The sequence below is a fragment of the Haemaphysalis longicornis genome, unplaced genomic scaffold, assembly GCF_048455015.1.
Source record: "Haemaphysalis longicornis isolate Haplotype H1 unplaced genomic scaffold, Haemaphysalis longicornis Haplotype H1 scaffold_14, whole genome shotgun sequence".
Classification (NCBI taxonomy): Eukaryota; Metazoa; Arthropoda; class Arachnida; order Ixodida; family Ixodidae; genus Haemaphysalis; species Haemaphysalis longicornis.
This window is the reverse complement of record NW_027526245.1, coordinates 52,753,768-52,771,213: the sequence shown is the minus strand read 5'-3', so window position 1 is coordinate 52,771,213 and position 17,446 is coordinate 52,753,768. Positions and strand designations below refer to the sequence as shown.

The 17,446-nt window shown below is 46.7% G+C and overlaps 1 protein-coding gene across 1 annotated transcript in view; it reads right to left on the bottom strand.

Annotated features, from left to right (window-relative positions):
- LOC144165098 (uncharacterized) overlaps positions 1-15,156 on the bottom strand; it is a 28,469-nt gene extending 13,313 nt beyond the window's left edge. The window contains exons 1-2 of the mRNA XM_077695221.1: positions 15,017-15,156; positions 2,162-2,316 (exon numbers count right to left, since the gene is read on the bottom strand). Coding sequence (XP_077551347.1) covers positions 2,162-2,286 — 125 coding nt within the window. The 5' untranslated portion in view covers positions 2,287-2,316; positions 15,017-15,156. The remainder of the gene's footprint in view (positions 1-2,161; positions 2,317-15,016) is intronic.
- Between the last annotated feature and the right edge of the window lie 2,290 nt (positions 15,157-17,446).

Here is a 17,446-nt window from a genome sequence, read left to right as displayed (position 1 = left end):
AGATTCACAACCTAATTCGCATCGTATTCTGGCACCTCACCAGAACCCTTCAAAAGCCTCCATTTCTATTTTTTTTTGTTATTATTATTCTCCCCCTCCTTATCCTCCTCCTCCTTCTCGTCCTCCCCCTCCTTCTTCTTCTTCTTCTTTATTTATTTATTTCATTGGTATTTATTTATTTATTTATTTATTTCCTTTTTTCTTTTGTTTCAATATTGACTAATTTCCAAATTCGATTCCTCAAACACAAGAAGAAAAAAGCTTCCAAATTTTTCTAATTTTCCTCGAATCATCCACCAAGGCAGTTAGCTTATTCGAATTAACGACTGATGTTTGGCCGATCCACTGATTAAGTATGCGTCAATGAAGTAAAGGAACAACAACAACAACAACATCAACAACAACACAGCGCAGGCAGCGGGAAACATCGCACGCCGTTCGTGGCCTGCTCGAATGGCGTTGTTTATTCAATACCGCTGAATAAGTGCAAGTACATGGGACAGACGGGAAGATGTGCCAATGACAGATTGTGCGACCGTCGCAATAACATGGAAAAGGGAGATAACTGACAGTTGGGCGCACATTGTAAAGATTGTGGTTGTTATCCTGACTTCAGAAAATGCTCCACAACATATAAAGGTAACAATCAAATGATACGGGAGATCGTTGAAGCGTACGAGATATGTTCTAACAGAGACATATGTCAGCTACCCTTCGGTGTTGTTAACACACAAAGAAATTGCCTTTTTATCGGCTGACAGCACGTGAGCTACAGTCACGGCTTGAAATTTCTGTATTTCTTTCATCTTCTTTCTCTCATTTGTTGCAACAGAATTCTGCATTTAGGCAATTTTGTGCAATAAACTTCTGTTGCTAGTAAAAAACTGCGCTCTGTCCGCTCGTAGTCCTCCCTTTGCGCTGTTCCGAGAATGCTATACCAACGCGCCAAGCTTATACCTTAGTTCCCCTTCCTCTTCTGCATGCGAGCATGCCCCCTCTATCCTTTTCCACTGCTACATACCTTACACAGGCGATTGGCTGCTTACCAAAGTGAATGACAACCTAGTGATCATTCTGTACCTAAAACTCTAAGAATATGTTACGAAGCTAACAAAGGTTTGTTTTGTATACGCCTGGAAAGCAAAAATCAGTGTTGGCAGAGACTGCTAGGCAATCATGATATTTGAAGAGGTTTGTGCTTCGATTTTTTGGTACTGTTAGCATTCGCTTGGGAAATATCTTTCTTGTGGGCTTTTTTCCATGCAGAATAATAGACCAAAGGAAGCGTTGGAGCTAAAAATACTCGCTTTCTATTTGCTCTTTTCTAGGTAAGCATATATACTTCGCTGACTTGCATCGGTGATGGCAAAAAGCTATCCCACTGGAGCGTCGGGATAATTCAATACGTACAGAGCGCTTAATATACTCCGCTACACACAGCTTGGAAACGAAAAAATTGAAATTGAGTGCGAAGAGGGGCTAGTTGGTTCATACTCAAGGCAAAAAACAGCGCGAAGAAACGGCATGGAAGACGAGAAAAAGACAAAGACGGGCGCTCTTTGTCTCTTTCTTGTCTTCCGTGCCGTTTCTTTGCGCTGTTTTGTGCTTTGAGAAAATTGAAGCTCCGAAAAAGACAATACGTGGTTTAAAAACACTTGTCTTGGAGGTACGAAAAAAACGGCATGCAGGTAGAGGAGTAGGTACGGGATAATGCTTTGCTAATTGTGAAGAATAAAATGAATGCACGGAAAAAATATGTGGTAGAACTGGCGTGTACTTTGCCAGTGCCGTTGTATCACTAATGGATCTGCACAAGGTCCAGTACAGTAGTTCTGCCACGCCTTTTCCTCATTAGCATAACCTTGTTTGACTACATCCGGTGTTTGCGGATTTTCACCGGACTTTCCTGTTATTAAGCCTTTGGAGGGCTCGTATCAAATCTGCTTCACCTTCAATTCTACTAACTTATTCATTGTCGACATCTCTTTGCGGTACCAATTGAGACCTTTCTAGTACGCCTATTGTTCACCTTAGGACAAAGCGGGAATGTGTAACTTTTACCGTTGCGCCAAATTTTTGTATTTGTGTGCAGAAGAAAATGTGTGAAGCAAGTTTACGCCCGCTAAAGAAAAGGCACGCGAAGTCTCAGAGGAATACCCACATGGGGAGGACTCCCGCTTTCACACTGAACTTCTGGGTGTTGTCCACAAAAGGTCCGGTGGGACTGATGGTAATGCATCCAGGGAAGCCACCGAAGTACGGATCAAAACGGTAGTTCCTCTGCATAATGTACCAGGTTTCTTCTATCGGGAAACACTGAAAGGGAAAGGTTTACCTTGGAATTAACTGCAAGCATCGTGGTAGGGTGTCTCTGGGGTTAGTTGCCAACCTGGTGGTTTTATTCTTTGGTTTAAGCAACAGACGTGGCTTCCGCAGGTCAGAAGAAGAAGCTTTACACCGACGCCGAGAATAATATATGCAGTTGGTGCATTAATTATTCAAACATCCTAAAAACTATTATAGGTAGCTCGAGGGGTTATTCCCGACAAGACCTGCTTAGCACGCAAATGCATGTATGCTGACGTCGTGCCAGCGTGTGTGCAATGGTGCGTGCAAGAATCTTCGTTTTTCCAAGCGGAAAAATCTGACGACACTTGGAGAACTGCATAAAGACTGATATGATTATATTTTGCCACCCTTTGTGGCATTGCCATAGGCGGCGTCATTTTAATGTATGTTTGGAAACCCGCGTTGCTCAGCACTTGCAGTAATAAAACGGGTGCCGTGACTGGCACTTGGACATCCTCATGCACAAATGTGGTATTAGGATTGTGTCTGCGTCATTTGAAATCTAAAAACAGCTCTTTCACACCCCTATCACGCTCTTTTTTAAACCAACGGGTACTTCGTGTATATATTTACCGAGCTATGTCGCTACCGCTCCGCAAGCAAACCATAACTATTTTTTTAAGTTGCACTACTGCGGTTCGTTAATCTAATGCACTACATCAAGAGGTCCCTTAGTAGAGCACAGCGCCAGGGCGTCTATTACAGATTCCACCACAAGACACCAAGACGAGAAAAACACTGGAAACGATCTTGTCCACGAAAAGTGTGCTCCAACCACAGAAACCATTTGTCTTAAAGATCCTGGCACCCCATTTTTATACGAGATTTGATTCTCATTCACTAGTCGAGCGGTGCGGACAAAACAACCATAAAAAGTAAGCACAACATGTGTATATAAAAATTACCAGTGGCGTAGCTCGGCTATTCCAGGGTATACGTAACGTGAGTGAAGGTTCAGCTGGTTGTTCTTAGGTTTCCTGGCTCTACACACCCGTACTAAAATTGGATTGGATTTCCAATTCAATCCAATCCAATACAATAAAAATTCAATCCAATTCAATACAATGCAATTCAGTACAATGCTCCTCGCGCTTGCGCAGCACGGCTCTTCAACGTCCACGCGAAACTGCTCAACCTCGGCCAGTCTAGCTTACGCTATAAAATTTTCATACAGCGACAAATAGGCTGCGCCAATGAAGTGCTATACACTCTTCGGCAGGGAGGAAAAAATTGCGAAGCCGGGCTCGGAGCATTGATCTTATGAGGTGACTGTTGAGGGAACGATAGTGATCTCATGGTTTTGTTTTCGTGGGTGTATTGTTACTAAGTTTGGAATTGTGTATTTGGGTGATTACCATAATTTTTCGAGATAATATTTAACACAAACCTAGTAATGTGAAATCTACCTGTTGCTATATATCAGAGCGTGAAACATAACTGCCGTCTGAAGTGGTTTATCGCTGGTTAACCAAGCAATACACCACTTTATCACGAGCGTAGTTAATCCATTATTGGCAGGTGGAACTTCCACTTGCAAGACGGGTGTTGCGTCGGTAGACCATTTTAGCTAGAGGTGATTAATGAAAACTGACGGATTTTGCAGGAGCTGTCAGTTTGCAATCTGTGTCAAAAAATCGAAGCCTCAGGGGAGAAGGAGGGATGTCGTTAGTTAAAAATATAGGGGATATAGTTTATTAAATAAAGGGGTTAAAAATAGGGGATATAGTTTGTTTATTGTTTGTTTTTACTGCCCTGCCACGCCCGGCTCTGTTATCTGTGTTCCAAGCGAAGCGCGTGTTCCATTCTTTATTTTTATGCCACACGGGGTATCTCATTCTGATACGGAGAGCGTTTCGCCCTAACGTGACTAGCCTCGAATAATGTTCTTTGAGCTGCAATGTTCGAGATGTAAATCGACGGTTCGAGAAACACTTGCGCCGAAAGATAAAAGCCTGCAGAGCAGACGCCGTGGTTTTCGGATCGGCGACGCTCGCTTGCGTACGTCACTTTGCACACTGCTTCTTCGCCGCCGGTGCATTCTTGGAGTTGTTAGGAGAGCACAAGTTCGCTCCAATAAACTTCTTTTCCTTAAAGACAACTGCCTCGTCTTTGGCATCGTGACATCTGGTGGAGGTGCTCTGTACATGCACCCTAAACCCTCTTCAAGTCGTCAAGAAAGCCCAACTCGTGCCAGCCGCCGACAGCAAGGCCTAAAGCTGGAGCTTTGACTACTGCCAGATAAATTGAAGGCGGAAGACGTCACGGCCAGAGCCATGAATAACGCATCCACGATGACCAACACATCGAGCCCTCCTGTAGTTCGGCAGCAACCCCTGGAACCACGATCATTACATGGATCACCTACGGAAGATCCTGAGGAATGGCTGGAGCATCTTGAGAGGGTCCGAACGTTTAACCGATGGGATAACGAGGAAACACTCAGACAAATGTTTTTGTACCTTGAAGACTCCGCACGGATTTGGTTTGAGAACCACGAAGATAGGCTGACAACCTGGGAGTTATTCAAGACCGAGCTCTCGAAAACATTCACGGCTCTGGTACGCAAGGAACAGGCCGAGCAGCGGCTGCAGAGACGCGCGCAGCATCTCAATGAAATCGTGCTCGTGGTTGTTGAGGAGCTGAAGAGACTTTTAAGTGCAATGCACTTCTTAAGCGACCCTGAACCTGCGTCCACCGGCGATGTCCGCGCACGTGGAGATGGGCGCGCGCAGCCTGGCCGCTGACATAGCACATACCCACGTGGGGGATTGGCCAGGAATCTCCTCGTCTTCCTTGGCAACGGGGGGAGATGGGCGCGCGCTGCCTGGCCGCTGACATGGCACATACCCACGTGGGGGATTGGCCAAGAATCGGGCGTGGGAAGGGCTAATGCACCTGCTTAAAGGAGTACTGACACGAAATTTCAAAGCTGAGATCCGCTCTAGCAATCAAGTACAACGACAACACAAATAGGTGTCTGTGAATAAATGCATCTTTCTTTCTTTGTAGTTGTGTGTGTGTATGTGATCTCTCTTTCGCCAACATTACCGAACCGCGCAAATTCAACTCGTGCATTCGCACTTTCACATTCTTCCCCTCGAGGAAATGCGGGGAATTTTTTCCTCGTGCGGTCCCAGTAATGAGTGAATAAAAGGAACTAAGGTTTCTGATGCGAGGGGTTAAGCAAAAGCTCTTCGCATGCCTTGACCGCAACCCCCCGAAGACTGTGTCTGAATCTGCGTCTGAGGCGGCCGCATTGGAGCAGACGCTTGTAATACTAACGATGCAGTACGACGACGCAATCAATGCGCTGGTGTCGGACACGATTGGTCGCGGTGCTATTAACTCCAACACGCTCACACCGTCCGTGCAGTGGTGAGGGAGCAGTTGCGGAAACTTTTCCCGACCACGCCACAACCTCAAGTCGCTCCCGCTCATGTCCACGTGGTTCGCTTGAAACATTACTATGCAAGATGACGACCTCTTTTTGTTGTTTGTTCGGACTGTCTTTTATTTTAGCATAGGGTCGATGCACTCTTAGAGGGGGTGTAATATGCCGCGAACCATGAATGGGTTTGTTTATTTATTGTTTGTTATTACTGCCCTTCCACGCCCGGCTCTGTTATCTGCACCCCAAGAGAAGCGCGTGTTCCATTCTTTATTTTTAAGCCGCACGGGCTATCTCATTCTGATACGGAGAGCGTTGCGCCCTAACGTCACTAGCCTCGAATAATCCTCTTTGATCTACATTGTTCTGTATGTAAATCGACGATTCCAGAAACACTCACGTCGAAAGATAAAAGCCTGCAGAGCAGACGCCGCGGTATTCCGATCGTCGACGCTCGATTGCGTACGTCACTTTGCAGACTGCTGCTTCGCCGCGTGTGTGTTCTTTGAGTTGTTAGGGGAGCACAAGTTCGCTGCAATAATCTTGTTTTCGTTAAAGACAACTGCGTCGTCTTTGGCATCGTGACAATAAAACAGATCAAATGGCCGCGCGTAAATGTGCGCAAAGTGAAACTAGTGAGGGCGCAAGAATGTAGTGAGAAGTTTATAAGAGTATTTGAAAAGCATAGATCGTCTTGCTTCATGAGTTGTTAATACGGCTGAAGAATTTCAGGTTGGAGGTGAGCTTCATACCATAAAAAATGCAAGATACGAAAGTACGTGTGGTGACTGGAAAAACGAATGACTGGAGGTAAAGCGGAAGACAATGCCCTCATACTGATCACTGCCAACTTTCATTTGATAAGGTTGACAAGTTGTCTGCGATATTGATACAAAACAGTAATGAGCTAAATACCCAATTTGACACTGCAAGTAAATAATTGATACAATGGGGTCGAGTAGGTACAGTAGTGTTTCCCCCGTATAACAATTATTCAGTAGACGAAAGTAGACAAATCAATTGGTCAGTGACATTAAGAAAAAATAACCGAGGTACAAAGCTAGAACTATCCGCCACACTTGTGTTGGCTGAGCATATTTCTACCAAACACTACTTGCATGCAGAGTACAGAAAAAATACTATGGAAATAGTAAATCTTGCCAGGGTTTGCGCTTGTCTTGTTGTCGTACCTTAAATATTTTGTAAAAAAAAAATTGTACATGTTATTTTCTTTCCTCTACGCAGCAATAAATATGAATGTTCGCAAAAATGTTTGGTGGTATCTCTACGGAGTACAAGCCTTATCCATTTTCTTGTGGTTCTATTAACCAAATGCTAATCTCGTTTATGTCCATTACTTTTTGTTTCCTTTTCATCCGTTATTTTCAAAGCGAAAGATTAAGTGCCGCATTGTGCGTAAAAACAGAGTTGCTACAGTGTGCAGAGTGTCGCCGCTGCACACAGAATAACGTAAAATGGCGGAAGGACGGATGGAACGACGGAGGATTGCAAGAAGGAAAGGAGGCTGGAGCGATGGATGGTAAAGGGAGGAAAGAAGAAAGGAAAGGAGGCAGAGAGGGAGATGGAGAAAGGGAGGGAGTGACAGAGGGAGGCGGAGCCACTATACAAGTTACGTTTAAGAAAACGGACATTTGGCGGCCATTTTGATTATGAGCAGTGTTGCCAGCTCTACCCACCCAACGGCCGCCATTGTTGATGGGTGCCCTGAAAGGGCGATCGCAGTGTTTAGCCAGTGCGCGCGAAAGCGCGGTGATGTTCATTAGCTTTAAAGCTATTTCTGAGAACTGAACGATGTCCCTCAGCACCCTTTTTTTCGACTGTAAGGCGCATGAGCCGCTTCACATCTTTGAGCTTGGTGTCTGACACAATAAGGTATCGCAAAGGGCTTATTGGCATTTCCGGGTGTCGTGTTGTATGCGAAGAGCTGGCTAAATTCTCCACGCAACATTTGTTTGTTCACTTTGTAGCACCAGCGACCACGTGCTAAAATATTAGTATTTTGTGTTTCGGGGACAAAATAAGCGTGTGTCCTATTTCATTGGTTAGCAGATCATTATTTGCATAAAAGCATTCCTAGCAGTGGCTTTAGTGGAAATAATAAAAAATAAGGAAAGAGTACAGCACAATAAGCAAGAATAAACAGTCCGCGCCGGATCCGAACCGGCAAATGCACGTGAACGGTTCTCTACGTTTCTGATGCCCCAGACCCCTCGGCGATGGTGGCGCGGCCGGACGCCGTCACACTGCCACAAGCAAACTGAAACCCAGCTCTTTTAAGATGGATTACAATGCGTAATGGCGCAATGCAGGACTGCTGGCATCCAAAATGGGGATTTTAGATAACGCTTAGGCAGTCAGCTTACTTCGAGCCTCAGCAAATAATTTATTATTAGTGCCAGAGTTAATTAGGCCAAGAAAAGCCATATCGCAATGTGCGCTTGTCGGAAGCCCTACAGTTCACCCGTCGCAGTAAAGTGCTTCTAGGGCCGTTTTGCTACTCTTTACGATGACAAATGTTTTTATTTTAGACTCCTTGCAACCTAAGGTAATTTTCCGCACAGACATTGCGAACTTAACAGCTTCTCGGGCGATTTTCTCACGCTTTACGATGACACATTTCGTTGATGCTGACTCCTTCGCACCTAAGTAAACTTGGGCACAATTACTGAGAACTTAACATACCTGGAATGTTCTACAAGTGTAACGGCGGCACAAGCAAATACAGCTTACAACTCCAGTGACGCGAAGTGATAGAATAGTCGTTAGACAAGTCGTGAGTTTTTTTTTAGCTTCGCTTACCGCACCAAGCTTAATATGCTTAAAATATAATATAGCGGCACGGAATTGCAGCCGAAGTTTTGCCGGACCGTGGTTCTCATTTAACCCTTTGCTTAAGCGTCTGGGCAGCAGGGGCGAGCGTCCAGAAACCAAATGCCAGCCGCAGCAGGTAAACAAACGTCACGGGGCGCAAAACGTGCCGTTTTCACCCCATGACGTCGCCCTGGACGAAGGGTGTTAAGGAAAATAAAGTTTACTTCCTTCCTTTCTTCCTTCCGATCAATGGCCACCCAGCGACAATCAAAAATAGGAGAACAAAGTGTCCATGCTCCCAAAGTTCCTATTTGGTGACAATACAGGGGTGCAAAAGGGCGAGAGGAAAGGATAAAAAGAGGGAGAGGGGGATGAAAGAAGCAAGGAACGGAGAGACATACGGAGAGACGGAGGAAAGCGGAGAAGCAGAGAGTGAGGAAGAAAGGAAAGGTAACCGGAGGGGCGCCTTGTTTGCTATCCTTCTGGTATTAACGGGAAAACGGGCGAAAATAAAAGCAGAGGAAGGAGTAAGGCCAGAGCATTTCGTAGACAGGTATGCCGTCCGTTTGGGAATTAAAAGATTAAGTGCAGTGGTTTTCACTGGACTCTCTTTTTATAGTCTTGAAGTAACAAAAGCTTGATGTGGGCGAGTTGGTACATACTGCTAAAAATTATTAATCGGCGCTAAAACAGGGACGAGAGGAACACGTAACTCACAACACGGTGCCGAACTTCCAACTAGAATTTATTGAAAAAGATGCTGCTTATATACACAAAACTAAACTAAAAACGAGAAGCAATTGTCACGTCTAAATGCATCACGTGTTTAAAAAGCCACTTCTTTATCAGTCAGCGATAAGGACGGAGTACTCACGCAGTTATCCCCTGCCTGTCTAATAAAAAGAGCTTCCATAATTTCGCGCTCAAGCCTTCCTCGTGCTTTCCGCAAGAACTTTGTCCTATCTAGCAGGGGGCTACACTTGCATCGTTTGCAGTGATCAGATAGGTGGCCACCAGCTTTATTTTCAACTGCCCACTTGTGCTCCCTTGCCCTCTCATTGAAGCATCTTCCAGTTTGCCCAATATACACTCTTTTGCAGCTCAGGGGAATTTCATAAACTACACCCATCCTGCAGTCGGTGTAGCGAACAGCGTGGTTTTTTGCACAGGGTTCAGATTCTTTCTTCGGAATTTTTGCTCATCATTGGGCAAACTTTTGACAACTTTTCCGGGGCGCTGAAAACGACATTTACCCTGTACCTTTGCGCCATTTTCTTTACATTATGCGAGACCCTGTGTAAATACGGTATGACGTGCACCTTTTTTCTTTTGCTGGCAGTACAGCCATGTTTGCTGGCAGTAAAGCCCGAGGGCGCAAAAACAGCTTCTTCCCTTCAATAGTGCGCACTCAAAACTAGTAAAAAGGGGTGTAGCGATGACGTGTATTCAAGAAGCTGATGATGATGATGGTTGGGTTTTATTGGCGCAAGGCCGACTATGGGCAAAGAGCGCCAAAGAAGAAGTTACTGAATTATGATGAGACGTACATACTAAAATATCTGACTAAAAGTAAAGGTGATGCAGAACAAAAGACAATGGAGATGGCTGGTGTATAGGGCCAGGGTGATTACACATGGTATGACAAGAGCTGCAGAAAGTTTACCTCAGCTAAAAACTTAAAAACACGTTGACTAGAAACCATGGGTTCGTCGGCTAAAAAGTATGATGGGTGCAAAGGAATGTGTCGTCTGTATAATTCAGGGAAATGTTTGTGTCGTGTTGTGTCAAGTGCCTTGCATGTGATTAGTATGTGGACTACGGATAGGCCCTTTCCACACCTGCTACACGTGGGTCCCGAAGTTCCAGTGAGCAGGTGGGAGTGCGTCGCATGTGTGTGACCTATCCGCAGCCTAGCCAGGGCAACTTCAGTGTATCTGTTGTGTGAGTCAGTTATGTAGCGTCCCAGTTGCGGTTTTGTTACGTGTAGTTTGTTGTCTGTTTGTTGACTCCAGTGTAGTTGCCATGTGTTACGAAGCTGTCGTCTGATGTGTGTCTTTAGGTCGGTGTAAGGTACTGTTGTTATGTCAACTGTGGTCCCACCTCCCCGAAGGGAATCGTGAGGAAGTGCGAATGCATTTCTTGCGCCGAGAGTACACGGCGTAGTAATTCTGCCATCGCCTTGAGAGGCGCAGTACCGGCGAGGGGGAGCTGTCAGGCGAGGGGAGAGGCGCCCGCCGAGGGAGAGTGCAAACCTAACGGGGGGAGAGGCGCGCCAGCTGCAGAGCATGTGACGTTACGGCGCGAGGAGAGGGGGAGCAGATGCAAAGGCGCCAGCGCGCGGTCACGTGGGAGTGTGATGTCACGGCGCGAGGAGCGGTGCGGGAGCCGGCGCGGGCGCGCCCAGCCACGGCGCGGGAGGCGGAGCGCGCGCGGGTCACGTGGGGTGTGACGTCGCTGCGCCGTTGCTACAGACGCTCCTCTCCGCTCCTCGCGCCGTTGCTAGGGGAGAGGAGGAGGAGCAATGCGGACGGCGGAAGGTTCGGGGTCGCTTATAAAGTGCATCGCACTTAAAAATCGTGCGTTCACAAAGTGGAAGCTAGTTTCCACGATCAGATTTTGAGGCTAAGCCGGGCCCATTTCCCTTCTTCGCTGATTTCGAGCGTGTGTGAGGCTCTTTTACAAAAGGTGAGGCGAAAAGATAGCCCTGACGAACTGATAGGCTGGCAAAAAGAAAAAAGGTGCACGTCATACCGTATTTACACAGGGTCCCGCATAATGTAAAGAAAATGGCGCAAAGGTACGGGGTAAATGTCGTTTTCAGCGCCCCGGAAAAGTTGTCAAAAGTTTGCCCAATGATGAGCAAAAATTCCGAAGAAAGAATCTGAACCCTGTGCAAAAAACCACGCTGTTCGCTACACCGACTGCAGGATGGGTGTAGTTTATGAAATTCCCCTGAGCTGCAAAAGAGTGTATATTGGGCAAACTGGAAGATGCTTCAATGAGAGGGCAAGGGAGCACAAGTGGGCAGTTGAAAATAAAGCTGGTGGCCACCTATCTGATCACTGCAAACGATGCAAGTGTAGCCCCCTGCTAGATAGGACAAAGTTCTTGCGGAAAGCACGAGGAAGGCTTGAGCGCGAAATTATGGAAGCTCTTTTTATTAGACAGGCAGGGGATAACTGCGTGAGTACTCCGTCCTTATCGCTGACTGATAAAGAAGTGGCTTTTTAAACACGTGATGCATTTAGACGTGACAATTGCTTCTCGTTTTTAGGTTTTTAGTTTTGTGTATATAAGCAGCATCTTTTTCAATAAATTCTAGTTGGAAGTTCGGCACCGTTTTGTGAGTTACGTGTTCCTCTCGTCCCTGTTTTAGCGCCGATTATAATTTTTATAGTCTTGAGTTTGAGTTCATTTGTAAGTAGCGCACCAGCTTCTTAGTCGCCTTGTGGGACGATTACAGCGAAGGCCAGTTGCATAAAATATTCCCCAAAAAATGGTTACGGGGTGTACAGGTTGCTGACTAATTTTTCAGATAAGTAACGTGGGCACTCACATAAAACGTGGCGTATTGTCTGCGGCGTGCCGCACTAAAATGGCGGATTTGGCGCCGAAGTGCGCATGCAGAATAATTTCGACGAGGTAAAGAAATTGGCTTGAAAAGGCAACTGGGGGCAGTGAAGTTCGTTTAGGAATCGAAACCGGGTTTCCAGAGTAGGAGGCGAGGAAGTTACCACCAAGCCAAATCGGCACGTTGAAAGAGGCGGGCCAAATGTTGGCACAGTGCGTGGGGCCTGACGCCATGTAGCATGAAGACGTAACATGACAACAAGTAGGTGGAGCATGCAGGGGCGGATCCAGGCTTTTTCTGAGAGGGGGGTCAGCTCCTATCAGTGATGATGATGATGATGATGACCAGGAGGAGGAGGAGGAGGAGGAGGAGAAGACTTATTTATTCACTGAAATTTCGGGAAAGCAAAAACAGAAGGAATACAACAAGTCATCAATTCACCTTTTTCTGCGACCTGAGTGGTCATCTTCTTGGAGGTTTAAATTCAAAAATTAAGGGAGGGGTCACGACATCCGGACCCCCCCCTCTGGATCCGCCAATGGGAGCATGTGTATTCCAGGCGCGCGGAAATATGGTTCGAAGGAAGGTGTGGAGTAAAGCGTCCGCATTCGGCTTATTCAAGTAAGCCGTGCCGGGAGACGAAAAAACAAAACTAAACAAGGTGAGGCAATCAAGGTGTAGCAGTAAGTACGTGTGCGGTAAGCACCAAAAGGAGAGCCATACGGCTTTCGTTTTAAAGCAGATTTGTGGACTTTAGGGGCCAGAGAATTCTTTTCTTGTCCTTGCTGAACATGGAGGAAGAAAAATGTTAGGAGGGAGCATGACGTCAGGCGGCCCAGCTTCGGCAAGCCAACCTCCTCTGAAGCCGCTTTCTCCTCTCCTCGGGCTCCTCCCGCGCAATGCATTATGGAAAGTCCACCACGCTCAGGCCCGCGCTAGCATTTAGTGGCTCCGGCTGGCTGCCGGTGGAGATGGCGGCGAGCGCCGTCGCCGAAGGCGCCGTACAAGATTGTTCGCCAGCGTTGCGCTCCAAGCTTCGTATCGTGGAAGCACTGCCGCTGTCGCTGTTCAAAGAAAGGCGAGACTTCGATCGCATTCTTAAGAAGCACCCACACGAGCTGCAAGCCGAATTTCACTTGTGACGTTGGATCGCTCGAACGCGATGCCGTAAACATTCACAAGCATAGAGCGGCCTACAGCTGCGCGGAGTTTGCTAGGTGTGCTGTGACGTTTGTGTTTGGCATTCTGCTGAGTTATCGCGCGTAACGAGTGTCGTGTCGGCGGGGAGGTGGTGAGAGATTAGCTTTGGTTTCGCTCGCGCTTATGCATGCGTTCGCCTTTTGGATCGGTGCTCCGGCGTGGTGGTGCGTTTTTATCTACTTCAGTGCACTGGAAAACAAAGGGTTCAGAACCCTTATGTTGGGTGTGACTACCTCGCGTCGCAAGCAGTACGCCGGCTGTTTGTCCGCTGAGGACCGCTCGATCGGTGCGATACGTATATATATAAAAAAAACGAATGCTAGATTACGCCTGGGAGGGACCTTGCTGAATTGTGGACTGACTGCGCCTTGGCATTAAATGGTTAAAGGAAGGGTTGAAATGGTTGATCTTTTCAACTTTGCCTTAGCGGCAAAGTTGAAAAGATCATCTTTACTTCTGCACGCGGCGGCGGCTCACAACTCTCCGACTGCGGCGTGAACTTCGACGGGTCCGAAAGCTCAGTAAACAAAGATGTTTTCGGCCTCTCCCGTCCGACCACTTTGCCCGCACGATCAGGCCACTGCGCGTTTCGGGTTGCAGGCAGAGCTGCGCGCAACGACTCGTCGCCGAAACTCGAATACGCGGACGGCCCGGCAACCAAACGGATAGACGCACGCACGCAGCGTCGGCGAAGGGCCACATGAGGCGCAAAGAACTACCGCTTGCCTGTCACGTGAATAGAACATCTCCCATCAGTCTTTCCTTTTCATTTTTTATAACTAGGCTTCACGATTGTCACGTGACGCTCCCTCCTAAACTTTTCTTTCCTCCACTCCATGTTGCTGAACCCCCGGCGTAGCCGTTGGAAAAAAACCAGGGTGGCCAGCACAGGCCACCTGGGCGAATGATTCTTGTTTCCCTAGCAGCGCATGTCGCAAAGCCGATGTCGCAACGTGTGAAATAGTTCGTAGCAAATTGTTCGGCGATCAATGTAATCAACGCGCTTCAACGTCTGTCTTCGTCTGCGCAAAAATAAAAAACTCTAGTTTTATTTGAGCATCTCGCATCACTCTGAACAGTCACGATTCTCAGAAAGACATATCTTCGATGTAGCAGAGATGGTTTCAATCAAGACTCGTGCTTTAACGAGTGGCAAAAGGAAGACAGTCGTGGGGTATAAAGAACCAATCTTGTACATTGGCAATAAGTGAACACAAGTAACTCCTGTTTTGAATACAGAATATCAGGCAACTACATAACTGAACCCCCTATGCACAGTGAAATCCGCTGGTCTCTGGCACTACGCGATTCTGTGTAGCCACAACTTTCCAATATAATTCCTGAGAGCTCAGCCCCTAGAAGCTTCGGTAAATCGATCTGCTTAAAAAATCAGTAGTCACGCGCATAAAACAAGTTTATCAGTCTACACTTCATGAACCTTATTGCAGTCTTTGTTAGAAATTCACCAAGAAATAATCATGAGCTAGGTTTGAAATTAGGCTTCCTGAGCGTAGAGGTAGAGAAAGAGATAGGCACTCTTACGCATGACTAGGTAACACGCTCTCCAGATTTATTGATCCTCCAGCAGTAAACATGACGTATCTGTGCTCCAAAACAACAGTACGTTGTGAGCACATAATATCTTTTAAAGTGTAACGAACAAAAATAAAACTCACATTTTCTTCATTTTGGTACTGGCCAAGGGAGGGATTGTTGGCTAAAAGTTCGGTCGCTCCAAGAAGTGCTGAAGGAAGAATAAGTGCCGTCAGAACTGTAAGTCAAAATTGCCGGGGTGCCATCTTTGATGCTGCGAAGGTTTGGCTATGAAACATTGATGCGTGCTTGGGAAGCTTTTATTGCCCTGCATCGACCCTGAGGTAACCAGAACTCGTTGTTACCTTGCTGCACTTTATGTCCCTCAGAACAGTGTTTTCGAGAAATGAGTGCAATGATAGAGATTTCCTGCCACGTGCGGAACACTAGTAATGATAACATAAAAAGCAGGAGTGTTTTTATTCGCGGCCTAAATGCCTGGAGTGAATGTCCTCGCGATGTTACCGACGCCGCTCATGCGCCTTGATATAAATTAAAATACAGGCAAAAATTCTGAGGGCACATAAGCGCTCCGTCAATGTTATGAACGCGAAAGAAATATTCTCCCATTGAACTCTGCACAGTCATTATTACGTTTGATATAGAGATTAATTAATTATCCACTCAGTGTGATTCGCCAGTGGGGATGGGAGCAGCAGTAAGATACTCATGGGGCGGCTTGATACCATTTCATGGCCTACGGTGCTATCGTACCTGCCCACTATCCTCACATACAAATTCCAGTTAATTTGCAACTAAGGCTTTCTGTGTTAACAGGCGTGAGGAGCCTCAATAATGTGTGAACTGTTTCTCTGACCACTTTTACCAAGGCTGCGCGAACTAAACTTTCTGGGCTGGAAGGAAGGAAGATGAGGAAACAACGTACATGGTTTGCAGGAGCAAGCTCTCGCCACCTTATATCAAGTTGAGTCTCGATGGAGACCGCTTAAAATCATGGGGGCTTGACCTCGTGTCGGATGCCAACCTGCGTAACCACAGCATTGTAAATGCACCCCAAGACAAATTCTTGCGTATTATGGATGTTATCATGCTTTCCATTGGATCTGAGTAGGAATAACACGTTTTGTTTTCTTCACCAAGAGCTTACTCAAAGAGGTTTCTTTACGCCATGCCCTACTTTCACTGACAAAGAGACAGGCATCCAGGTCGACTGGCCAAAGAAGGGAGATAGCAGGCGTCAGCCGGCGGGCGGCTGCGCCGCAGCTGGAAGTCCCGTGCTCCCGTTTGTCTTCAGCATCGCACCTCAAGCGCAAGCTGCGCCACTTTTTTTCGAAATATTGAGGAGTTGCGAGTGCGCTGAGAAATACGAAATGTAACGAGAAACCTACAACGCCTAAAGTTTCCTGGCGAAGCCATCACCTCCACCAAGCGCACAGAACGTGATGCGCGGGGATCGGTCTTCCCAGTGCGCGGTTCCGCCAGTGGCTTCTCTTGCCATGAACTCCTGCGGGGTAGAAGGTGTGTACCCTTACCTGAGGCGCTATTCCCAAGTTTTGTCCGTTTCGTGTCCATTTTAAAATGGCTGTTTTGAAGGAGCCTTCATTTGCTAAAAGAGACAATCGCATGTGACGTAACTCCAGCACGGTGGACCTACTGCATTGAACCACGGCTTCTCGGAGCAGAAGATTTTGGCAGTTGTAATATAAATTTACCTGTCAACGCCATGTTGGTGGCTTGTGGGTGAAACCGGAGGTCGGAAAGTTATGGTGATCACTTTGAAAGGCCTGCAGAAGCATTCCTTCTCTCGAAGAGGATGGTGCGGGACTATGCGACCAGCTGTGAGGCGAACTTAGCCAGTGGCATCGGGTGGTTAGTGTCGAGGACGAAGTGGTACGCGTCCTTCGTTTCCGCTCTACAGGTGGGTTTCAGTCAGCGGTTGGAAGCGATGAAATGGTATCGCTTTGGCAGACCAGTGCATCCACGCCGTCGCCGAGGACATGACGCAGCGAAATATACGATCGTCTGCGATCTTCATAGCTCGCAGACACAACCACTGGGGATCAATAAACTTTTATTGGTAGTCGAAAAATTCACATACCACGCTTAACGTTCGTAGATTAACGGGGAGCAGACACGTCGCTAAGAAAGAAAAATCCCGACCGCTCCCCCATTTTTTTTTTCATTTGGTGAGTACCACATAAAACGAACGCTGTAACTAACCATTCGAATGCCTTGCAAAAGCTCGCGTCAGAATGCCGGAAGTACGTCAGTGCAGAATTACGTAACAGGAGGTAGTTATATTGATACGTGGTCAATGGCAGGGTCTTAAACATTTGGGGCTCAATAGGAAAAAAGTGAGCGTCCGTAGCATTATTTACGCTTTACTGCCGTAGGAAACAGCTGACTGCAGCTGCCATCTGCGACAATCGCCCCGTTTTGGTGAAAACTTTCAACTACACCATAAAAAATCCTATCATGTCTAGTTGTTGAAAATACGTTAAAAGAAACAAATAAAAAATAGTTTAAAATACGTTTAGTTGCTTAAAATATGT